The sequence below is a fragment of the Melospiza melodia genome, chromosome 8 (genome assembly GCF_035770615.1).
Source record: "Melospiza melodia melodia isolate bMelMel2 chromosome 8, bMelMel2.pri, whole genome shotgun sequence".
NCBI lineage: Eukaryota > Metazoa > Chordata > Aves > Passeriformes > Passerellidae > Melospiza > Melospiza melodia.
The window spans coordinates 34,821,590-34,847,807 of NC_086201.1; the positions used below are offsets into that span (position 1 = coordinate 34,821,590).

Sequence of the window (26,218 nt, forward strand, 5' to 3'; positions counted from 1 at the left end):
GTTATCCTGTCCTAATGGATTTTTCCATTTCCTATTGGTCTTTTACTTCCTTTACATTTGAATGAGGTAAAATACCCCTTCATGATTGTTGGCCAATGCAGGGGAAGAAGCTTCACTGAAAAAGCAAGAGAAAATTTCTTTTTCTGTTCCTTTTTCCTAAATCCCTCCCAGTCTTCTGCAGCTGCAGTGAGCTCTTATTGGAGATTTTTCAAACTGTTGCAATTCATCCAGATTCCATTGAGAATTAATTAAAACTCTGTCAGTATCAGATTTCCAGTCTTGCTTTCAAACCATGAATTGAAGAAGCATTAAATGATATTAAAAATATTGTTTTCAAAATGGGGTAACTACCCATCCTTTCATGAATTATTCCAAATTATTTTGGAAAAAAACCCCAACTAGTTAAGGTTTGGCAAAGTTCAAGCCAGCTGAGAGGTGGCTTTTATAACATGAATGGTCAGCAAGTCCTGAGAACAGATGATGTTCCACCACTGCTATCAGTAATAAACATTAATGGTCAGTGTTTTCCTTAGAAATGGAAAGAGCAAAATCTAATGTATTGTAACCTCTTTTCTTAACCTGTTGTATATTTCTAATGGTTTGATCATCCTTTATGGCATATTCATGACCTTTAAAAATAATACTAACAATAGCTTTAATTTTATGTCAGAATGGGTTTGAATTTGCATAGACAAAGGTTTTGTTTAGACAGTTGAAAATGCTTTCTCTACTGAGGAAGCTTTTGTAGTCAGAAGAATCAAAGCAAACCTTCACCACCAGCCCATGGTGCCTCCCACTCACACTCATCACCACCTCCCATTTCTGCCTCCAGTCTATCTGAGCTGTGCTTTGCTTGTGAAAATAAGAGAGTAACAACCCAGCCATGATGTGAAAGGCTCACTATCCATGCAGAATCACTGAAACACCAAAAATGATGCAAAATCTCAGTGGCTACAAGCAGCAGGAAGTGGTATAAAGATGTGACATAGTCTGATTAAAATAAGGTGTATTCAGAGTATGAAAAAAAACAAAGCCCCTATGCTGTGGGAGTCCTCACTGCTGGGGTTTTGGGGTTTTGGTGTGTTCCCAGTAAAAGCCATGTGCTGGGTGCTGTTGCATTGCCTCAGTGCAAAACAGGTGAGTTCTGCTGGTCGGCTCAGGTGAGTTTGTAGAGCTGTAGGTGGTGTAGGCACTTAATATGAAATGAGGGCTGTGCAGAAATGACACACTTTGGAAGAGCTTCTCTACAAGGGGTTTGATGACAATGTGGCTGTTTCAGGCTTAAGCCATCCTGGTTCTGCAGAACACTCAGCTGCAGCTGGGCCTTATGCCCATGTTGGCTCATTCAAGTGACAAATCAGCCTGTGCAGGATGTATAGCAAGATTTGGAAATTAGGGAAGGCTATGGACAGATTAATGAGCTGATGGTTTCCATTGGCTTGTTAAATTGCTGCTGTTAGATCTGGAGCTGCTCTACAGAAGAGCCTGCAGTGAGTTTGGGCTTGGCAGTGCTGCTTGCTGAGCTATCTGGCCAAGTGTGCAGCACTAATCCCAGCTGTCCCAGGGTGTCCTCTGGAATGTGCCACGAGCCTGGAGCTCTCTGGTGTGAGCACAGCCAGCTGGGCTGGCCACCACAGCAATGTGTGCCCTCCTTCAGCCTCCCTGGCAGCCTTGGGAGGGACAAGGAGCAGGCCTTCCATGGTTTATGATGCTTGGAATGTTACTTGTCTCCCCATCCCCACACAACAGGTGCTCATCCAGGTGCCATCATCAGCATTCTCTCTGTCCAAGTGATGCCTCAGGTTTTGGCTTTTCTATTTTTCACATCCTGTGCTGCTTTAGTGTGTAAGTCTGACCTTTATATTAAGGGATGGTGAGCTCTCTGCACAGAGCAGGGAGACAAAACAATTCCTTCTCTAGCTGGGGACCAAGGACAAATGATCCAAGTCTCAGCCCAAGAGCACAAACAATGGTGGAAGGAAGAGAGAAAAACAAGAAGGACAAGACTTCATAATCTAAAGCTGTAACTGGACAATTAACTCCAATATGCAAATGGATCAGAACTTATAAAAGTGACAGACCCCGTGACCAGTTGTCCATGTTGTGACCATTTTGGTCCATCTTGGGTGCAGCCCTGGCTGGGTTCTTGTGCTGCCCAGGGTGCATCCATTGAGGCCTTTTAATAAATCCCTACTTCATAATTTTTAAAAAAATCCCTTCTTTAACTCCATCTAGCCTCTGTTCTGGGCCAGCCTTGACAAGGCATCACAGGTGCCACAAGCTCTGAGCAGGGGACAGAGCCCAAGATAACATTCTCGTGGGAGGATAATAATCAGTGATCACAGTTAATCTGGTGGTTTTATTCTTTCCACTAACAAGGAATTAAGATTTTATAAATGAGAGCTGTCTTTCTTCCTTAATATTACATATTTGGATGGATGCCTGCTTTCAAATTGAATGGGCCTGGAAAGCAGCAGATTGTAGGGGAAGAAAAGCAAGAAGGATGTCAGAGTTATCACTGGCACCTCTCTGAAAGAGGTATATTTTTAAAAAATGCTACAAATAAAAATACATCCATTTCTGTAGTGGGTGACAGTTGTTTTTCATTTCCTGAGTTTCAAAAAAGCCACTTTTATACATTAGGTGCATACTTTTCTGTAAGTGTTGCTTTTGGAAAATATACAGCATTCTCTGTAGTTGCACACTTGGTGTAAGAAACTGGGGAGGCTATTTGCTATCTTTTATCACTGAAATCCAAGGTGCAACTTGCACAATCATCAAAGCCCTTATTGGAGTTTAAAGAATTCAAGATGCAACATCTCTTGAATAGGAAAAGGTTGTCAGTAGTTTTAATAAATTACAATTTAATAAATTATAATTCTTTGCCAATGATGAGAAAGCTCTGCCTACTAAATATTTGAATTTTATTTTCTTAGAATGTAAAATTACTGCTGGGGTTTTTGGTTTTTGGGGGGTTTTTATTATTCACAAATGTTTTTCTTGTCTGTATAATGAAAGTTTCAATCATATATCAAGCCACAAATGACATTCCTACCAGGAGGAAAATGTGAGGTAGCTTTGTATAAAACTGTGTTCTAGACAACTTATGTGCCTTCTATTTAAAGATACAAGCTGAGTTTAAGAAATAAAACAAAAAGCAAAGAAACAAAAATCCAAGCCCCTTCCTTTTTCTCTGGAAACACAGACACAGGCTGAGACACAGCCATGATCTGAGTTACTGAAGGACTCAAGGGAATCTGAGTTCTGCTGCTGGAACTTCCTGATGCTTTCTGCTGGGATAATTGGTTGCTTTTAAAGAGAATTAAAAAGAAAATGTTGTAACATTGGGATGGGGAGTGCAGGGAAGAAAGGTAACTTGTGTGCCTGCCATGGCTAGAAAAAAATGAAACCGAAACAAAACAGCAAAACAGGGACATATCTGCTACCTTCAAAATTATCCCCACTTCTTAATGATTATGGAAATAGGAAGTTGGAGAAGAAAGGGAGAGGTTTCTCATTTGTGGCCAGGATTTTATGCAGCAGCATAGCTCAGGTTGAAAATATGCAGCCAGTTATGTTCTAGCACAGCAGCCAGCTCCAGGGGTGTTTTCTCAGACCATAAATTCAACACTGTCAAAGTCATTTTGGCAGGATTAATTTCAATTATCCAGTGGTAAATATCATCAGAGATTTACAGCCTGATCTGTGATATGCAAATCAAGCTGAGCATCATATATCTCATGTAAACACAGGCGGTTGTTTCGCTTTGCAGACATATGCTCCACACCGAATGTTAAATGCAAACATTGTTATTTATGCTTTGAGCTTGAGAAATGGTTTGCAGCAGTCAGAACAGCCAGAATTGGTTTTCTCCAGTTGATCCATTCTGCACTCATTAGACCAGTTCTCCATTTTTCTCTACTTCCTTTCAAACTATGTGGAATTAGGCCAGGAAGAAATGCAATTGTGCTGTCCTGCAGCAGAGCCCAGGGTGAGGAAGTGTTTGTGAATTGGAGCTACTTCTGCTTCCTTAATCCATCACTCATTTGTTTTCCTTTTCCATTAACCTGGCAATTTGTCTACTCATGGAAATTTTCCCATAATCAAATTTTATTTTAAAATTTTAAAATGCGTGTTTACCTGAGTCTTCAGTCGTTTCTATCATTTGGTGCATTTGTTCAAGTGCAAATGTTAGAAGTGACTAATAGTGATTATTTTTGATTCTCCTGTAAAACCTCCAGGATAGCATCCTGTTACTGAGGTGTTAATATTTCTTTTACTTATTTCCAGATATACAAAAAACGTTGTTGACACTTTTTGCTTCTCTGCAACAAGACTGGACATTCTCACTTCTTTGCCCAAGGGTCAGATGTATCTGACATTAATTACTAGTTTATATAAATAATTCCTTCTTTTGCTCCAATGCCCCTATTAAAATTATCTCCTGTTGTGATTTCTCTCCCCTTGGTAACTGCTGTTTATAGTTTTGTTTCTTTTCATGAGAAGCATTTAATTTTGGAAAATTTAGGGTTAGTATTTAAAGAAATGAAGCAGGGATGGAATTTGTTTAATTAGAAGCCCCTTGTCAGCTACAGTTTTCTTGGAATGATACCATGATATGATATCATGCAATGATGGCACTGCCTGTGTTTTATTAATACACATCTTGAGTGTGCTGTGCAAGACATGGTTAAGTTGATTTTAAACTACACTTTTAAACTGCTGCTACACTTTGGGGTGGGTTTTTTCTCTAGTTTCACTAAAGTAATGATTTAATGTAGCTGGAGTAGCCAAGTGGACTGGTCACGCTCTTTGCTTTGTGCTATCAGAGCTCAGGGTTTGGCCTGGCTTCTCCTGCCATCCTTGACATTCATATTCTGTTTCTTTTTCTTCCTTTTCCCTTAGGCAATGGACAGCTTTGAATTGCATTATTTATTCACAGATTTGTAGGGTTTTTTCACCACACCAAATGCATCCATATCAGGATCCCGAAAAATCACCTCAGAAGGAAACCAAAGATTTCCCACTTTCAAAATGGAGCTGTATTTTCACTTTTTGAATCAGGGTGAGTGTGTGTAGCCAGTCCTTGTCCAGATACCCCATTTGAGGTATCTGAATGGCTGCTCAGTGGGACACAAGCCACAGGCTCCTCTGGCCAGATCCCACATTTAATTGATTCCAGTAAGAGTGGAGCTAATCTATTTTCAGAGAAGACAAATGTCCTCCAGGAAATTAGAAGGCAGGTAGAAGAACTCAGAGGAAATGTGGAAGGACCATTTTTGGGTAGTTTGTAATGCCTCTCCTGACAGCAGAGCAGGAAGTGCTTGCCATTTTGATAAAGGAGAATTCCCTTTGGAATCCCCCAAGGAGCACTGGAGAGACAAGCTGCTATTAATCCTTCAAATCAAATCCAAGCCTATGCCCAAGCCTCCAAATTTATAATTATGCTACAATTCCATAACACATTTTTCAGGATCAGGAATGTCTAAAATTTCATTGATATAATTCCCAGAGAGCCAGTTGTAAAAAATCAATTTGCAAATGCGAATTATCAGGGAAAAGATTATATTCAAAGCAGAGCTATTCAGTTAAGGGGAAGATATTGCTAAATCTTCATAATACTGGATAAGATGAAGCTTGAAGTACAAAACTTTACAGGAAGTGTAGCTTGAACTCAATGTTGTAAACTTAAATCACATAGGGAATTTAGTATAAGGCAACATGCATCAACAATGAGAAATGTTTATTACGGTCACATATTTGCAGGTCCCAAAGGCCAGAAAAATCTTAGCTGATGTCCATGGAATGCCTGAGCTGGGCAAGCCACACCATTATTTACATCTGGTGAATAAACAAAGAGGGAAGGGCTTTACTCAAGGCCAACAACTGAAGTCATCATTAAAACCCTGCCTTTCCATTCCTTGGGGATGATGAAAATATGTCAAGATTAGTTGACTTCAAATCTTCCTACTGGGTGGGAAGAAAATCAGTATTGGATTTTCAGTAATAATATAGATCCATGAGAGATAGATGTTAATGTGATTATTAATTACTCTGTAAAAAATGACAGGAGTGTAACTTCTGAAATATTTGTAGTGGTGACTGCTGGCTACTGGTCTAGATAAATCCATTTTCTCTCTGGCTTTTACTGGAACCATCTGTGGCAATTTAGCCTGTGCTCAAGAAGCATATTTGAAGATCTTAGTAGTTAAAGTGATAATTTTTCTTTTTGGTTAAGAATATCTTGACTTTTTTTCATAAAGCATTAAATACACAGAAATGTAAGTGCTTTGCTTTCTGATTTCTGCTACTGGTCTTGAGATGCACAGGGGAGTTTTTGATTAATGGAGGGGGGAAAAAACCAAGTTACTACTTTATTTTTTTTAAACTTAAGCTGAAAATAGAACTGGTTCTAAAGTCTGAGTGCTGCAGAGATTTCTGAGTAGGCCTACCTGAACTCTACCATAGTTAGCTACATAGTATTTCTTTTATGAAGAGATAGATGAGAAAGTTGCACTTGATTTACATTAAAGGGTGTATAATTTTCTGATCTCAGAAGTTTCCTTGCTTCTGTTGTTTCAGCATTCAGTATGGCTTGGGAAAAACATACTAGGTGCAGCTGTTAGGGTTTTTTTATGTTCTAGTTCTCCTCTTTCAAGCCAGATTTCCTAAATTATGTGTAGTTGGCTGAGAGGCTCCTGTTGGACAGTAGGGAGCTTTATTTGAGCTGGTGAGGAAATGTGCTCCTCTGGAAGTTGAACACCTTTTGCTTGGTGTCCCTCATTTGTCCAAACACCTCCTCAATTCCCTGCAAGCTACTTCAGGAGCAGGAGGAATGAGGGAGGTAAAACTGAGGCTTCCTTCCACCAAATCCTAACCAGAGCACCTGGCAGGTCCAAAAATCTGAGTCTGCTGGGGCTGTGTGCACTGGAGGAAGCTCAGGCACTGCTTTTTTCTCTCTTTGTCCTATTTGCAAGTGTGCAGGTATTATAGCCTGCAAAATGTTAGTCAGATCTTGACAGGGTGTTTCCACTGTCCTAGATTCAGCACTGAAGTGCAGAGGATCAGCACTGCAGGCACTCAGCACAACTGAAGTCAGATTATAGTTTTCCACTCCACATCCAGGCTCATTATCCAGATGTTTTCTTTCTCCCTCACGTTACAGTCACTCATTACTGGCAGGCTTTTCTTTACCTAAGCTGTTTTCCTAGAAATACTGACTTACAGTATCTCCACCAAACCAGAAATTAATTGTACCAACAGAGTCATTCACAGAGCAGTGAAAAGTGTCAGATATTATTACAGAACTCAGGGAAGACAACAGCTCATTAAAATTATGTGTCTCTATCATCACTCCCACATCCTGTCAGTACCAGTTAGTGCAAATAATACACACACAGTCTGTGCTCCACAATCAAGTGGAGCACTGTCACCCAAAATCTCCGTGTCTGCAGCACAGGTAATTGTAGGTTATTTCTCTTCTTGTCTCCCAGTGAACTAAAAAAGAGCAGGAATACATCTTACTATTCATAAGCAACAATACTCTGACAGAAATATCCACATATCCACCTGAATGTGAGCTATTTTGAGCTGCTCATGTCTCCTGGTTTGAAATCAGATGCATTGGTCATTTGATTTCAAAGTAAAAGTCTGCTGTAGAGGATGCCTTAATGCATGTAAATTCCTCTTGTAATTTTCTGAGTTCTTGTCCTCTGGCTCCAGGCAGTCTTCAGACATATCTGTGTGTGATGCTTTTGGGTTTTATTTTCCTTCCTTTTTATTGTTTCCTTTTAAGGGTTCAGATGTTACACAAGATTATTTTCTCTCCCAAGTGGTGGAACTCTGGTTGTGCATCCTGTTAGAGCAAACTCTATTCATCTTTGATTAGCCTCAGCTGGAAAATGAACACAAGTCGCATCTTAGTCCTTTAACAATTAATTCTTGCATACAAAAAAAGGTGTCCTGGGTTTTTAATTGATGTTGGAAGACACTGAATTGGTTTTGTACTTCCTTAAAATATGAATAAATACTGTTCCCAGCCCAATAGTGATTTCATTTCTCTGGGGCAGTTTTCAAAAGCTTGGGGCTCATTTCTGTCCTCACTCCTTACACTTGCCTAAGTTGTTGGACCTCATACAAGTAACACAGCTTCTCTGGTGTGGGTTATTCTTTGAGACATATCTCCAAATCCTCAAGCAGGCTGGGAGCTGTAAGGTCTGTTCCCACATGACCCAAGTGGTTAAGCCTGTGAATTCAGCAGACATGACCCCTCTGACACTTCCCAGGAAAATAAGAGGGATTTTGCCTTGGTGGAGGTGAAGATCAGGATGAAGCAAATTAAAATGTTGGCAATTTCCCTTCTGCACTTCAATATTTGTAGGTTTTCTGATGTGAATTGAGACACATCATCACAGAAGAATCTTGTTTTAGGTTGACCAATATCATTCCCAGCTAGGAATCAATTCACCATCTGCAAGACAATTTTTATGCATCTATTTACTGAACTCAGAGCCTGCAAAGGCATGTGTCTGTGGGAAACCTATTAAATATGTATTGGAATTATCCACTTGATGCAAACCCAATGAATTTCTTTATATTTTAGTGTCTTTTTCAAGCATATTTCTGTCACCAACACAAACATTCTAGATAATGGAATCTTAATATGGAGACTGCAGTAAAATGTCAACAAAATTTGTGAATTATTTAATGCAGAGCAGACGGTCACAGAGTATTTCTGTGGCATAAAGGGCACAGGAGTTTGCTGCACACTGGGAACACAGCTGTAGTCACACTCATATCCCTGCTCTGAAATTCAAAGGAAAAGGTAAAAACACTGTGTGTGATCTTCTGCTCCTTTAAAAGCCCCTTTTAAATTTTTTTTTTTTTTTTAATATCAGGGTTTGTTTCATAGTTATACAGATTTTAGCTGACTTTGGAAGGTTAAGATTGAAATGAGGGTTTGGGAACACTGAGATACAAGGTGTGAAGTTAGCAGCTGGCACTGTGGGCTGATGAAAACCTAATTCTAAGTGTGTCAGCCTTCTTAAGTGATCCATATCTGGTTATCACTCATGGCTTGACAGTACTTTGATTACATATTCAGTTGTAAACTGAGCTTTGCTGTGTGCAGCTGAAGGTTTCAGTAGGGACTTGGAAAGGCCTCTCTTTCCCTGGAGAACAGTAGAGACTCTTCTCATCCAGTGGCACTTATTTTGTGTGCACACTGGGATCAGACAGGTGTAATATATATGTTATAATATAAATATATTGATGGAAAATCATGCTGATAACAGGGAAAGTTGGAACAAAAAGGAAAGTAAACCAAACTGTTCACATCTAGGTGAGGAGGAGACGAAATCACTCTTGTATTTTGTGCTTGTGTTCCAACTTAATCTTTTCCTTCCTCCAGCTCTTGGCAAAGGGAAATCCAGCCCTTCTTTCCCTTTTTGGGGAGTGGTAGGAGGTATCCCTGGGAATTCAGCTCTTCCCATTCTGTGTTCAGGCACTGATCTAAACAAACATTCCTGCACCTGTAGCTTCAGTGGGTGGACCAGGCTCTTTATTCTTCACTCCAGCAGATGCCCATTAGAGAGCTTCCAATGGCACTGGTTTTGTTGTGGCTCCATGTCTAAGAGCACAGCAAATCCATTATTCATAATCCCTTCCCAAGTTCACAAATCTATTGAATAGTGCTGCATAACTCCTTAAAGCTGCCACCCACTCAAATCCATTTTATTTGGACAAATAAAGAAACTCTACACTGAAAAAAAACAATTTGAAAGCACACTGAAATTCATTTTCCTCACTTAAGTATTGAAGTGCTTATATTTATTGCATCTCAGCCTTGTTGTACTGTTTTCAAAAAGAATTTGCTTGTTTAATACGTCTAAAGAAGTTTCAGTAAATTTAAAATGTGGAGGAAAATAAACTAACATCCGACAAGAGTCACAGTGCTTTTTATGTACATGGGTTGGGATTAAAGACATAAAAGAAATATATTAAAAATAAATTAAAAATACTAAAGACACAAAAAATTATTAAAAAGTAGTGAAATGAAATTATGGCTGGACTCGGGTTTGGTTGTTTTTTTGAGAGCTAAAAGCTGGTTTGAGTCAGTTTTATGGCAACTGTGTGGACCTAGTTGAGTTCTCTAGATTTATTCTGCTGGCCTCCTGTACAGTTCCTGTTTCAGTTTTTCCCTTTTGTTGGTAGTTTTCCAAAAGTGGTGGCTTTTCTGAAGAAAGGCAAGAATTTTGTGCTAGTGCAGACCTGGGTCACCCATCGTGCAATTTAATGCAGCAAACAGAAGAGAGCCACTTGTTCGCCTTATCAGCTGCTCCCTGATTCTGGTGACAGCACAGAAGAAGTTCTAAACAAGTTCACAAAACAAGTTGTCCCTCAGCAGCTGCCTCACCCCAACCCTTCATTTAATTCACCCAGAGTTGGAGTTTTCAAAGAGCCCAAGGGGTTGATTGAAAATATGTTGGTGTGGCCACATTGTCATGTGGGAAAATCCCTTTATTTGGGCACCCAACAGCTGCAGGAATCTCAGATTCTGCACTGTCCAGGCAGCTTGGAAATCTCCTCCTAAATATGTAAATTTATAGGGAACATGACATGGTAGAGCTTAATGGGATGAACATAGTAGGCTTTGGTGAGGTATTTTAGGCTTTAGTGCTACAGGAGTGACATTTTTTAAAAGTGTGCAGTTATCCACTGTTACAGACTTAAACTCTTGTTGAAAACAATTCTTTCCTACATTGCCTGGGAGTTTTCAGAAGCAATAGATCAGATTAGCCTCACAAAGAAAATGTGTGTTCCAGCATAATGTAGTAAGTTTATCTGGTCTTCTGGTGAAAATATATTTCAAATTATGTTTTTCCTTGTCATATTTGTTATTTTCTGTGTTATGTCTCACCAGTCAAAAGTTGTGCATATAATGCCATATTCTTTATTTATTAACATGATCGTGTAGAAGAATAAAATAAATGATGACAAGGAAGAGAAGGAAAAAAATAACAAATTGTTCAGGATGGTTGGAATGCACCATAAAGGGGATCTTTATGTGGAGTGCAGATGGCTCATCTTCTCCACAATATTTTATTTGAACAGCAAAAGCCTAAAACTGCAAAATAACCTGTTCAAATAGCTCTCACATAAGCCTTAATGTAAGGACACAAAAAATGAAATCACTTGACAGTGATCCATCAAAACATGTGTGCTGTTGTCTTTGAAAAGCAAGGAGGGATTGAGACATCTGCATTTACTTGTTCAGACATCTGCATTTACTTGTTCAGGGTTAGCCTGAAAAGACAGTAGTTTTAGAGGTAAAGTCCTTGTAGTAAAAGGGAAAAAGAAGACACAAATAATAAGATGATGACAGCTTCATATGGAGTGTGGAGCAGGCCATGAGCTCAGCACTGATGTCAGCTGATGTGGTAATTGAGGAGAGCCCACTGTCCCAGGGGAGAGGCTTTGCTTGTTCAGTGGCAGAATTGCTGAGCAGCAAACACGCTGCTTGTCCTGCCCTGCTTAAATGGGTTACAGCTATTTCATTATTACTGAGCCTGGGCTGATCTGATTAGCTCAGACCCCTGAGCCTGGAGGGGGGAGGAGATAATTGTTTCATGAAACAAGGCTCTGCGTTTCAATAAGTGATTTCTGATGCTCCTGTCTTCACCTGTCCAACAAAATAATCCCCTGAGGAAACTTGATTTGCAGAAAGTGCTGAGCAAGGGTCAGAGTCAAAAAATAATCTCAGAATTACCATGTACCTTTTTGAACCTGAGTGTACCTTGCTCCTGGACTGAGGTTTGGGATTCTGGTGGCTTGTTTTTTTGTATGTTGCAAGGGAGGCACAGGCATTTCCAAGGAGGAGTTTGTGTTCTAGTTCCTGGCTGAAGGATTGAAACAGCATTTTATTCCATCACTGTGAAATACAAGAGCTGACCCTGGAGGGGAACGGCTGCAGATCGTGTCGGTGCTGGGAGCACCGAGCTGCACAAAGCTTTCCCTTTGGCTGATGGAATTTATTTTCTGCATGCAGACAGACTTGATGGAAAAGTTAGAAGCCATAGCCACAAATGGATGGTTTGGTACGTGGGTGTTGATTTTCCAGAGGCAGAGGAAAGAGCTAAACCTGGATTTTGAAATATAGAAGTGTGTGCTCCTGCATGGTGCTCAGAGTGGGTACCAATGTGGGACCAGATCCCACTGCTGTGTTACAGATGTTCTGGGAATGCACAGAACATTCCCATTAGAGTAGTATTAACAAATGTGTCATTTCTGACTGGCAGCTGGGGTGAGAATTGCTAATTCAACCAGGATTACTTTAGATCATTCCCTGGTGTCACTCTGTTAGGCACATTTTCAAGCAAGACCTTGTAATTGACTTGGTCTGTTTTGACCAAGCTGATGAAAAGGGCACTTAAAATCTACATTTTGGATATAAAAGCCTAAATCATCTTCTGTCCCATGACTTCCAAAGTCATTTTTGTTGACCTAACTCTAACCTTGGGGAAGTACAGTCCTTGTCAAATGGAACATAATCCAAATTCAAAACATATAAAAATTCATCTCACTTCTGAAAATTTTGGATTGTAAGTAACAGGCTTCTGTTCAGACTAAAATTGCAGAAATAAGTTACCAAAATGTATTTGGAGCCCAATTTCAGTAAAGTGAGCTTGTGCAACAGCTGTTGCCATGAGCTGAAACGTGCCCTGTGCTGCCAGCAATCAAGTGTTGAGCAGTGAGATTTTAAAGATACCTTTATGAGCTACAGCCAAGCCTAGATAGCAAAAGGGTCTGAAGAATACATTACGATCTTACAGAAAGACCCTAGACCATTTCTTAAGTAGAGATTTTAAGTCCTTCAGTCTTATTATTTTCTTTCCTTTGAAAAAAATAGAGCTTCACAGCAAAACCCCTTCATCTAGAATCAGAAAATACAAATAATAATACTTCTCATGGAACACTTCATTTGTTCCAAGAAATGCAAGACATTAAGAGACTAAATCTTCAGTGTAATAATGAACAGATTCATTATTCATGTTTCAAGCCAATAAAAAAGGAGATAGATTATTGGCAAAGTTTTCACGCCTTCTAATGAAAGCCTAAGTAGAATATTATTAATTCAATAACTTGGGCATTCCACTCACAAAAACATATAAAGCTCTTGTCAATCATATTTAGTATTCTCAATTTTCATCAAAATAGATCCTGAGTTTGGGTAGTATTGGACTCAATCAAGCACCAAAAGGTAATTGATTATTTTTCTTTTTTGCCTATTTGTGCCACAGAGTTCTAACCCACCATGGCACAGGGAGAGTCTTCATTCTGTAAAGCTCACCCTACCACCATCTATGTGCACTTCATACAGAAACATGGTAAAAAATAAGGTTTTTAATATTTCCCAGGCTGGCATCATGCAGCCAGGCCCATGTCCAACACCACAGCAAGCAGTGGTGGCCTCAAAACTTTGTGCTTTTTTTGTCTGAGAGTATTTTTAAACTCAGTGCTGCATCTTGGTGTCCGCCTGGTAAAGGAAGTTTCCACACGCTCAATAAACACACAGCTTCTACTTAAATACACGCAGTAGAGCTCTGCCAGAAAAATAAATACAGTGTTATAATTGGCTACTTTTCCAGTAATACATAGTGTGTTACATAAATTACCAGGAATTGAGGCAAATAAGCACTTCAATCCCAAAGGTAAGGCATGAAGTTTTGCAGCCTTTTTCTCCTGCATTCACAGCACTCTCTTTCAAGGACTGTGATTATTTGGCTGTTATCTAATTTCACTGCAGAATAGAAATCTGACTGGAGCCTTGCTATCTGCTGGTTAATTATAAATTTATTAGGGGAATTTTGCCAAATGTCCCTCACTATTAGACCTCACTGAATCTGAAGTTCAAGCTATCAGACTTCATTTAACGTAATGCATTGCCCTCTTTTTCTGTTCTGCATGTGGCTTTTTGTATTTTTTTGTTCTCAGGTACATTCAATTTTCCCTTTCTGTGTATTATTTGCCAAAGAGGCTCTTTCAAGTTATAGAAATGGGACAAAGTCATTTTTAGAACAGCAAAATATGTAAGGAGGCAAGGTCCCTGGAGACGAAATGAATTTCCAACACAATAAAATAGCTTTCCTGTCCTGTTTGGGTGTTGCTGTTGACAGAGTATCTTGTTAACAGCACACAAATGAGGGAGCACCAAGGAATGGGAGGGTGTGGAGTGGGAAGGGAGGGATTAGAGAAGATTTTGGTCACCTCCCTGCTGTGGGAAGGCTTTAACCCTCTGGAGGTGCTCACGAGAGTGAGCCCCAAAGTGCGTGGGGCTGGGCTGGGAGCACGAGGTGTGCTCAATGATACCCACATTTAAGGACCATCATGTTCAGGCACTTCCCTTCAGCCTTCTCTTGGAGTTTTGCTAAAAGTGGGGGCCCCCAATAAGTGTGAGACAAATTTGAAGCAGACTGGAGGGTACCTGGAGGTGTAGGTGCATCCTGTGTGAGCACAAAGCCCAGCGTGTTCCTTCCCCCAGCAGGGCCAGGAGAGGGTTGGAACTGCAGTTCCCTCTTGCAGCAGGTGGAATCTCTTCAGCTACTAAATCCTGGTGCTTTTATTGCAGTTTTCAGCAGGAGCTGCAGCAGAGCTGGTTAGAGTTGAGTCTTTACAAACTGGTGTTTAAGGAAAGCTGCCGTGCTCGGTTCAGCTCCTGAAAAGGGAGGGGAAAAGAGTCTTGCTTGACCTCAGAGAGGAAATCTGCACTCTCAAAAATAAACTGCTGCAGGTTTTCAAAACTTACCAAACAAGTGAAAAATGTAACTGTTGACATTGACTTATGTCCTGTCAGTGGAAGGACACAATTTGATCCAGTTCAGAGGCTCTGTGTTTTAACAGTACAACTGTTCACAAGGAGGTCTGAGAAAAGGATGTTACAGGATTTTACAGTGGACTTAGAAAGGTGCTGAGTCAGATGAGGAATGTTTGTTTATATGCCCAGAAGACAGTAATGAAACATATGTATCATGTCTGGGGTTCTTTCTTCCTTGGCTAAGCCTTCCCAGCTGGGAAACTTTTCTTTGCTTTTGGTAGAAGGAGGAAGACAAGGACAGAGGAAGGGGGAGAATCACACCCTTGCACTAAGCAGTGAAGTCCATCCCCCTTCAGAGATCAGTTTCCTTTTACATGCTCAATTTCCTGTGCACCAGAGCAAAGTGTGAGCTGTCAGGCTCCTGTGGTGACAGAGCTGGATCTCGTCCTGCTCCTCCTGCCATCAGTGGCAGAGCTTGTGCTGCTTCCAGCGGGACTGGGACAGCTCACAGTGCCTGTGTGGTTCAGCCCCTGATGGGTTTAATGCTGAATCCTGCTTCTGCTCAATGTGAACCTAAAAAGTGCAAAAATTAAAATTATCTGACACCAGATTTCACCAGATTGAGAAACTCAGGAGTAGCGCTTCAAACTGATCCTTACCAGGGAAAGCCTGACTCGGAGCTTTGTTTAAATCAGGGGATTGCTCCTTGTTTTGCAAAGCACTCAGAGATTAAAACGTTCCACAGGTGCTAAATATTAAAATAAATTACACAGAGAAGATTTAAATTTGTATTTTCTTTCTAAATGTTTCTAAATACTGGAGGAGAAATGTTTGCATTGTCACAGAAGCTGCAGTAATGTCTCCTTTAGCACTGCATTTTCCAAGTGTCAAACGCTGGTTTGAGAGAGAGCACAAATGAATGTTCACAATTGGAAGAGAGTTCCATTTTCTTCAATAGAAGTAATAATCAAACAAAGTGTTTCATATTGACAGCATCATACTTTTATGTATTTTTTCAGAGACAAATGTACTTTCTAGAGTAAGTGTCCTCACATGTCAATGTCTCAGAAAATGTGTTACATTTAGTGAAATAATGGGTAAAAAAAAAAAATCACTGTCATAAATGATGGCAGGCACTTTTTACTGAAATACTGGTAGTTTTACATTCTTGACATGAATAATTGGATGTGTCATATGTGAAGCTACCTAGAAATAAAATAGAGGTCATAAAATGTAAAGACATGATAGGATGCATTTATAACAGCATAAACCAAACTGGCATTTTAATGTCTTAAGCCAGCCCATTTGCTATCCTTGGCCATTGATCTTGGCTGGGAAAGTTCTATGCCAAATGTAAACAAATTCTGGAGATAGAGCCATACTATGAGAAAGTGATAGGGTTAGGTTTTGTTAGAAAGATTCTCCTTTTGACTGTTCCAATTACAGCCCAGTAGGAGCACTGGAGGCTGGTTGTGGTGTGTTTTTACCCACCACAGAAATGCTGTGTCCACCTTCACAGCAGGAGACTTTCTGGTGTAACTTGCCCTGAAAATTGTGATTGCAGCTCACACAGAAAAATGTTTCTCAATAGACATGAGAGAGAGTTTAGCTTAGTGTTTGCTCCATTTGGGACAGCAGTTTTAGGGAAAGATAGTACAGTTTGGGAGTTCCTGGTTGGGAATTCGTTATTTAATGAATTCTTCTGAAGGCATGGAAAAAGGTGTGTGGGAGAGGCACTGACTCCAAAGAACAAGCTCAAAATCTCATTAATTTTCATTGGCTGTATAGGTAGTTTTAATTACCATGCTTGAACTGAGGCTCAATATGGCACAGAAATAAAATAAGTAATGATGACTACCTAAGTACTCACTGAAATGGTATCACCTTCCACTCCCCCAATTTTTCCAAATAGAGCTGAACATAGAAACCTTAAAAAAAAAAAGAAAAAAAGCCAAGAAACAGGGAAAAAAATCCTAATTCTGTAGGAATGACAGCATGGGGTGTTTTTGAAACACTAAAGTAGCAGAAGAGTTGGCCACACGTTGTGTGCCTCGTGGCTGGGGTTTGCTGCATGGCTGGCAGGCAGGGCAGGCTGGGCACTGCTTTGTTCTTCCTGAATTTTACTGGGAAACCATGCAGGGCAAGAGGAATCTACCCACTGCCTGTCTTCCCTTTCAGTTACTGCACAGTCTCTGGAATATCTGACTGGTGCATTTTTTGGCTGTTTTACATTTGTGCAGAGTCTGGGAATATTCACTGAAGTCTTATGTAAGTGAAAATCTTTCATATCTTCTGTTTTCAATGCAGTTTGTACTGAAAGCCCTTTGGAATTTGAATGAACCATTCTGGAATGTGATTTTCAGAAGAGAAGTCTCTAGAAATGAAATCTTCCCAATGTGTTGAGTTAATTATATCAATATTGGTATGGCTAATTGAAGCCAACATTCCTGGCACAGATGTGCTTCTGGATTAGTATCTGTCCATGTTTTTTTGAAACTCTTAAAAAATATCCAAACCTGGTGAGGTAGAATGAGGGCTGATTTATTGATGGACATTATTATCTCACCTGGATTTAAGGGAGAGGAATTGGCTGCAGATAAAAAGAAAACATTGCACATAATTAGTCCTGTACTAACACAGGGGATGGATGAAGGTAGGAGTGGTGGCTGAGTGATGTTTTAGCATGCAATCTGCAAAATGCTAAACTACTGAGCAGCATTTATCTCGTGACATCATTTATTGGGAACCTCTTGAGGCATCAAGATTTGTGCAAGTGTTTAACCTTCTGTTCATACATGATCCCCTCTGCCTTCTGAACAAGGATGTTCAGAGGTTGTGAGGCTTATATCCACGAGGCTCTGTGTTCACAGTGAGAAAAATACCCAGTGCAAGTAGCTACAGGTTTATTTTAAAGTAGATAAATTTGTGCCATTGGATAGAAACATGAGCTTCCATGAAAGAAACACTGCAGGTTTATTCTAATGTGGATAAACTTGTTTCTTTGGATAGAAACATGAGCTTCCATGAAAAAACACTACTACAGATTTATTCTAATGTAGATAAACTATTGGATAGAAACATGAGCTTCCATGAAAAAACACCACAGATTTATTCTAATGTAGATAAACGACTGGATAGAAACATGAGCTTCCATGAAAGAAACACTACAGGTTTATTCTAATGTGGATAAACTTGTGCCATTGGATAGAAACATGAGCTTCCATGAAAAAACACTGCAGATTTATTCTAATGTAGATAAACTTGTTCCATTGAATATAAACATGAGCTTCCAGGAAAAAATGGGGTGGTGCTCTAACCTTCATATCAACTTCTCTTTTTTTTTTTTGTGGAAAAAGAACATCTAGATAAATTGTTGCCCTTTCTGACCAGAAGATAGCTGGTACAAGACAATCTTGCTGAAATTATGTCTCAGCTGGACAGAAAGATGAATTTATTTTATATAGCATTGGGGAAAGGTTCTCAAAAATATTCAGTAAGTCAGTTATCAGAGTGGTAAATGAGATCTCGAGAGCCAGAGCTCATCAGAGTGCAGTGATGGGGAAGTGGGAAGGTGAAAGTCTGCATCAGGGCTGGGTGTTTGTGTTCCTGATGGAAAAGTGCAAATCATTTCCTTCCCTTCTGCTGCTGTCAGGGTCCATCACATCACCAGTCCATTTTCACCTTGCTAAGGGATTCTGAATGGGCCTTCCTGCTTTGGCACCTAATTAATCTCTCACAAGCCTGTTCTTGCAGCCTGTCTGCCTGGGACAGTCCAGATCTTACATCAGTGCCTGAAAAAATATCTTATTTTTCCTTTAACTGCCTCCCTTTCCTGTATTCTTTCATCCCAAGCCCAGTCAAGCAGGTTGGAGTTATTCTTCTCCAGCCTTTGAGGAGAGCATAGACACACCTTGTTATTACAGGAAAATTGGAAGTAGTTCCCTTTCTTCTAATGGAACCACTCTCACACTGTGGTATGGAAAGCTGTCTGTGTTTTCAAAAATGCAAAGTGCCCCCCAAAAAAATGCAGCAGGATTTTCCTTGTCAGAAACTGTTCAGCAGCTCAGAGCCTTTACATTGGAACGTGCTGGCTGGAAATGATTGGACACCTTTAAAAAATGGCATTCCTAGGCACAAATAAAGTGTAAGATCTGAGAAGGAAAAGGCATATCTGTGGTGTAAAACATTGCCACGAGACTGTGAAACAAAAGAATTATTTTACTGAAGTTATTTTACTGTCGTGTATCAAGTGATCATGAATATCAGATACCTTGTGCACTGAGTTCTAACAGCCAAGCACTTTATGTCTAGTTTAAAATGAGTCCTTGTGACAAAATAATACATGTAGTCTATATAACAGATAACACTGGGTGAGATAATGTATTATCAATAATAGAAAAACATAGATTCTGTAAAATGATACCAGTGGAATCTAATATTTCTTTGAAATCTATGTCCTGGATAATATTTCTCCTCAGAAGCTACTTATTTCCCTTCTGCTCTGCCTTTGTGGGGACAGGCTTGGTGTTCAGCACAGGATATCATTCCAGAGTGGCAAATGGAAAAGCACTGAACAGATCAGAGGAGTCCCTGGGTTAGATCAGTGCTCAGGGCAGTGTCCATCCCAACCTTGCAACTCCCCTGGCTCTCACTGCAGACACTGATCTCCTGTGCTGGTGGTACAGAACTGGCAAGAGCTCTGAAAGCCTTCTGGGGACACACAGGCAGGGAAAAATAAAGGCAGAAAAATCACATCTTTAATTCCCCCCTGCTGACAGCTTCCTTAATAAATATTGTAAGAAATTTCTCTGTTACGAGCCACCCAGTAATCTAATTGGCAAGCCTCAGTGATATATTCAGCAGCCAGCTCCAGGGAGGTGTGTTTCTACTGTCAGAATCACATGAGCAGGGAATAAAATTCTGAGCTCTTGCTGAAAGCTGCAGTAATTTATGATGAGTTGTTGGCTTTTATTTTTTCATACTGTTTTTTACTCAGCTGAACAAAGAGGATAGAGCTGCTACTGAGTTTACATTGATTAGTGTTTTCTACACTATGCTCCCCTACCTGTGTGTTTTCACAGGATATAACAATACAAATACTGCACATTTAAGTTTTACATATATCTGAAGAAATCACAGAGTGATGCCCTTGATTAATAATGAGTGATGGATCCTGGATTATTTCAATCATCCCCCCTCTTGACACTCTCCTGAAGGAGTTAAACCTTTGCCAGTCTGCTGAGTTTAAGTAATCCCAGATTTGTCTGTCACCTTCTGTGTTGTCTGGATGGGGCATCCTTGGGCTCTTCCTTCTCTTGTCCTCACCTCCAGTTTAAGGAATGTTCTGCTCTGGTGTACATACAGAAGGCAAAGCAAAACCCAAAAAGCTTTCATGGGATTACAGCTGTGCACCCAAGGTCAGGCTGTTTGGTGAGTGAACTGATTCTCCACAGCAGTGTCATTGTGGTTGTGTCCACAATGTTTCCTACAATGGGAAAAGTTTCCTGTCTGGGGTTCCATCTGTATCAGGTCCATCCCCTCAGCTGAGAAGGACCAGTAGTGTTGTCCCAGAAATCAACTCATTCAAAGAAAACCAAGCAAGGAGGTGAGAAAGGCAGCCCAAAAGCTCTAGGGTGTTACTGCTCAGCTGGGAGAAGGTGCAGTGACTGGGTGTCTTCAGCCTTGAAAGAACTTTCAGAACCACTTCACAGGTAATTCCATCTGAGCTGTCAGTTCATGATGAACACCTCAATTCTTGGGGTGCACCTCTGTTCCCTCACCTTTGCCTTAAGAACTTGGAGCTTACAGTGGCCTCTGGAGTGGTTCATCCATAGCCAGAGACTTCTCTTTCAGGGAAAAGGGGTTTGGGGTGTCCACAGGGACAAGACTTTACCCTCAGTAAAGAGCTCCCAGGCACCACTTGCTTTTTCTAAGCCTTTGTGCAGACCTTGAGAGGAAAACCAGGTTGCCAGCACTCACTGGCTTTCTTCAGAGGGCATGTGGGCACAGTCCAATAGATCTCTCAGACCTTCTGAAAACAAGGAATTTCATGTCTGTATAAAGGAAACTCTGCTGTCTCCACCCTGCCTTTTCATCCACGTTCCTTTTCAATTCTGCATCAACAAGGTTTTTTGAGGATCCACCCAGGGAACACAAAGTGGTGCTTTCAGTGTTCCTCCTTAGGATTCAATCTTTTCAAACCCACTTCTCATTTCTTTATGCCTTCCTGCTCCAGCCTTCCTTACTGGGAAGCAAACACCAGTGGGTTGGGGTTTGTAGCTGTCTCTGTGGTGCAGTGTTTGGGTGAGGAATCATTGTCAGTGCTCATTTTTCCAGAGATGCACAAAATGTGTTCTTCATTCACCTAAAGCTGTCTGTTGATGATATTACCATGAGGGGAGGGTGCTGCATTCCTGTTTTCTTCTCTTGCAGTGAGAGGTGCAGGTACACCCTGCGTGGCCACAAGGACTCAGTCAACAGCATCGAGTTCCTGCCCTTCTCCAGCACCGTTGTCACCAGCTCTGCTGACAAGACCTTGTCTCTCTGGGATGTCAGAAAGGTAGGCAGGCTTTGCCTTGGTCTTCCCTAAATTCAGGATGTAGTGATGTGTGTGACATGAGAAAAATAATACCCAGTGTGAAATCAAAATAGAAAGTGAGGGCAATGTGCCAGTAAAATATTCACTAATACACTTGTTATCTTCTGACCAAAAATGTCACCATGTAACACTTCCTCTAGAAGGAATCTGCCTCTCCTCCTCCAGAACTCTGCTGATTCCTTATGGAACATACATTATTTTCTCCATGTTATATCACTGCAGGTGGTGAGAGAAACTCTGCATCTCCTCCTTTGTTCTTCTCTATCTTCTTTCTTTGGAATGGGTAAAAATGGGTTGAATACACTGGGGAGTGTATTTGTCCCTGCTGCTTTGCAAACAAAATATGCAAATCCTGTTCAAGTAGAACATGAGAACAAGGCAAAAGAAATTTTTTTCCTCTTTCATCAGAAAAATCTAATAATTATTGCTGTTTCTGTGGTATGGAGTAACTTTTGAAGTTCTCAAATTAATTCTTCAGTTGTTGTTACAGCCACTCAGTGTAAAGGTACAAGATTCCAGCCTCAAATGCAGAAGGTTATATTCATGGAAGGGATTTGAGAGGAAGCAGGCAGAGCTGTTGCTGTGGATTAAATGGTGTTGTCATCAGAGCTATACAAACACAGGGTAGGAAAAACTACCATGGAAATGACACTGGAATACTTGAGATGCTCATTAGGCAATTTCTATTTATGGATTATAGAAACAGACTGAATAGAAGGTCATTTAATAATAATAATAATAATAATAATAATCCTGGTCAGAAAGCACAATGAGTTAAAATGAAACTAGTCAGGACTCATTATTCCTAAATGCATTGGTTTGTAGGAATATTTGATATCCAAATATGAATAATTCAAAAAGAGGAAAAAAATTATTGCAATACAAACAAAAGTGAAATGCTTAATGGAAAAATAGATTTCTGCTTTGTTTTGTTTTCAATAAATCCTGCAAGGAACTTTATCTTGCAAATATCTCAGTAATCTCCTGCTTGTAGCAAATTAACAGAGTCATCAAGGAGTTTTCCTTTGACAAACATAAGGATAAAGCCTCTCTATTTGCTCACCAATATTGTTTTTCAGCTTTGAGTAATTTAGCTAAGATAGGAAAGACTTTTGTGAAAAGAAAATGCTGTATATGGCATTTTGTGGTGTATTTATGCTGTTTAATTTTTTTCATGTCCAGTGGGAAATCTTGCAAGTTTAGGATAAATGCTCACAGTGAAACCTCACTTGAGGTGGTAAAATCCCTGTCAAGATGCCACCTCCCTCTAAATGCTGAATGATATTAAATGTTCCCTCCAGAAAGAAGATGAATTATTTTGTCCCATTAATTGGGAATAGAGTATTTTCTCATCTCTGTGAGCTCAATTAGCATTAAGGAGTACATTTAAGATACTTTTAATGAAACATGAAAACCACGCTCGGGTTTGTTTGCTCATAAATCAGATTCCTATTGCTAATCACATCTTGCTCTCCCATCATTAAGTGCAGTCAGCTCTTTATTATTAAAGATAATGGATACAGAGAGCTGTAAGTCAGCGCAGTGTAAGTTGAATGGACAATGAGCTCTGGATTTGGGGCAGGATGGAACATAAATCTTTGTAATTACTAGGATACTAAAGACTGCAGACTTTGGAAATGCAGGGTGTTACTTTTCCTCTTTTTTTTTTTTTTCTTTTTCTGGATAACAAAGTAAGATCCATCCAGTGGTTTAAAAAAATCTTCATCACATTGACTCTAATTTTAAACCTAAGGGCTATGTTGCCTATAGGAAAGTGAGAACAGAGGAAGATGAATTGCACTTGTGGCTCTTTCCAGACACTGAGGGAGAATTACAGCTTTGGTGTTGGATTTGGGCAGCAACCACGCTTGTGCTGTGCCAGACAGGCAGTAGATCAGATGTGGAGACCCAGGCTGCAGCTCTCTGGTGGGAATTTCTTGCCAGAGAAGCTGATGGCTCTGATGCCAAGATAAGCTGCAGAATTTATTCCTCTTGGTGCCAGTTTCATAGAAAGACAAGCGTGGTCTGGCTTTTCACCAGAACAATTCCTCGCTGACACATCAGGGAAGGCGTCTCCACTCATGAATTGCTAAGTGTGTCCAGTGATGAATGGGAGAGGTGCAGAAGAGCCCCTTGACCTCCCCTGAGTCCAAGGTCCCCTGCCTGGGTTAATTCCTGCCACTCCTCTGCATCTCCCACAGCCTCAGGAGCCATTTCTTGGGACCACTCACATTTGTCCCGACACCATTTGAGCCTTTTTTCAGACAGATGAGATACCAAATATTTATACACTTAAATAATTAAATAGAAGGGAAGAAAAAAACATACTCATTTTTCATTCTACATGTTTGAAACTTATTGATTTAGTAACTATCTCATGTGCTTTCTGATTTTTGAAATGTCAGGTTTTATAACTGGATATTTCAATTTTGAAAACATTGTGGAGAGACTGTCATTTAAAAGGCAGCTTGCAGTAGTAATGCCCTGAGGAATGTGTCCAATGAGGATTTGGGAAGAATTCTGTGTGTCCTTAGCAGGACAGAGGCCCATTTACATCAGTGACACTGTTCTTGGGAACAAAGTTCAGCACACACAGAGCTCTGTAAAAAGTCACACTCATACAATGCTCTATTTCTATTCCATTTTGTGAAATAACAAGCATTTGAGATATTGTTTGATAATTCGTGTCCATTTTGGTCTCTACTGCTCACTGGTACTCAAGTTTAATATTTTAGTTACCCAGGATATATTCCTTTATGCGGTGCAGCTCAGTGGTTTAAGATGAGACCTGGTTTATCTGCATTCTGTTTGCAGAAAATTGCTGCATAACACAAATAAAAGGATCCCATTCCCACCCCACTATCAAACTAATACCTCTGATACTCAGGGAGGAAGACATCAAGGATGTCAACTTTTCTCTATTTGTGTCAAAGATGACTAAGGCAGCACAGTGACCACAGTTCTGGCTCTGCACATCAAATTGTGTCCTTGTCAGTAATTTGTGGACAGCAGAACCAAAAGTTAGAAGTTGCAAGGTAGTGTGGTCCTTGATGAATAATGCAGGCACCAATCTCATAGGAAAAAGAAAAAAAAAAAAAAAAACAGAATGAAATTGCCCAAAAATCATGCCTGAGCAGCAGCAAGAATTTCCCAGTAAAAACGCAGCTCAGGCCATTCTCCTCAGAGGCTCCTGCAGTTTCCCCTCTTGGCAATGCAGGCAGAGCCTCCTTTGGGCTCCTGCAGGGATATCTGTGCATGGCTGTGGAGAAATTGGATCTCTGAGCCCCTGGGAATAGTTCCTGAGTTGGTGCACCACACTTCACCCAGCAGGGCAGGCTGGGGCCCTGGGGCTGCACCACACCCACAGGAGTTCATTGGGAAGGAATAGTCAGGGCAAAGAGCAAGAGGCTGCTGGGGGCTTCTCTAGGGTAATACTATAAAATAAAAGAACTTCTTAGGCACAGCCCTTTTTAGAGCAGTAGTTAATAAATTGCAGCTTCTGTGCTCCAGTGTCTGCTTATCATGGTGTGCTAATGGCTCTTGAGCATTGGCTGAGTTTGATTGAGTTCCCACATAATTAGCTCTGTGGGAAACAGCAGGGAAACCCAAATGAATGTCCCACCTGGGAGGGCAAGCAGCAGCACTCAGCAACCCCAGCAGCACGTTCTGAGGAGTGTCACAGTCCAGGTCCTGTTCTGTTCATCCTTGGCTTTGCATTTTGCCCCACAGAGGTCTCAAAATCTGTGTAGAATGAACCCCAAGAATCTGGGAGTGGTCATTTGCATTTTTTCCTTTGTAAAAGGGCTCTGGGTGAAGGCACGTGGGTCGTTTGAGGACAGTGGCCATTTCTAAGGGCTTTTCACTCTGTGTCCTACCAGAGAATAAATAAATCCATGCACAGGGCAGTTTCTGAGCTGTTGGCTGAGGTTTCCAGCTGTGCTGCAGCATTTTAATGATGAGCACTTGGCTGCCTGTGTGTTTCATATGGATGTAGAATAATTACAGGATGCTGATCTAAGCTGCAGCCTTGCAATCTTCTCCTTCCCAATACTGCCCATCCTCTCCCATCCTGGGATGTCTTTGGCCTGGGACATCCTTGCTGTGGTTCCTGTTGCAGTTCAAATTTGGTTAACTTTTGGTTAAACTGGGAAATTGTTCCAAGCTTCTAATTTCCTTAGATAACCTTCTAAATTTATTTTATTCTAATTAAATGATCTTTTAGACCACTTACTTTCCAGTGTTTATTTTATCACTATTTAGTAATTTCCAAATTAGTAATTCCCCTGCATATCCTATTTTAGTTTTTTCTCTTCCAGTGCAATATAAATTAGTTTGTAGATGTTTTGCTTTTCCATATGGATTTTGTCAGAACATTTTTGTCAGTAGACTTAAAACATATAGGAACACCCAGATCTTTTCAGGGATTGTGCCCATCTGTGGTGGGGGGTTCTTTGGCCGTGTCCCTTTGAAATGGTCATTCACAAGGCAACCTCAGGAAAAGTGAATTTAAGGATCAAGTGTACGAGAGAAGCATTAAGCAAGCAAAAGGGAGTGATTTTGAAAAGCAGTCTGGTTGTCTTTATAATTTTTAGCCTATTTCAGTTGATTTATCCCCAAGTAAACACCTTAGACACAAAATTATCAGTCAGAATCTCCTCAGAGTATTGGATTTGTCAGTTTTATTTGAACCCTTTTGAACTCCCGAGGAATGAATTCATGAGCTGAGTGGATAGACAGGATGGGTCATTTAAAAAACCTTTGACAGGCAGTTTAAGGTCCAAATCAATCCTCTTCAAAAGTAGGTCAAA

The 26,218-nt window shown here is 40.4% G+C and overlaps 1 protein-coding gene across 1 annotated transcript in view; it reads left to right on the forward strand.

Moving 5' to 3' along the window:
* Positions 1 to 26,218, forward strand: part of SPAG16 (sperm associated antigen 16) — a 379,392-nt gene that overhangs the window by 200,668 nt on the left and 152,506 nt on the right. Inside the window, exon 13 of the mRNA XM_063162650.1 lies at positions 21,245 to 21,371. Coding sequence (XP_063018720.1) covers positions 21,245 to 21,371 — 127 coding nt within the window. The remainder of the gene's footprint in view (positions 1 to 21,244; positions 21,372 to 26,218) is intronic.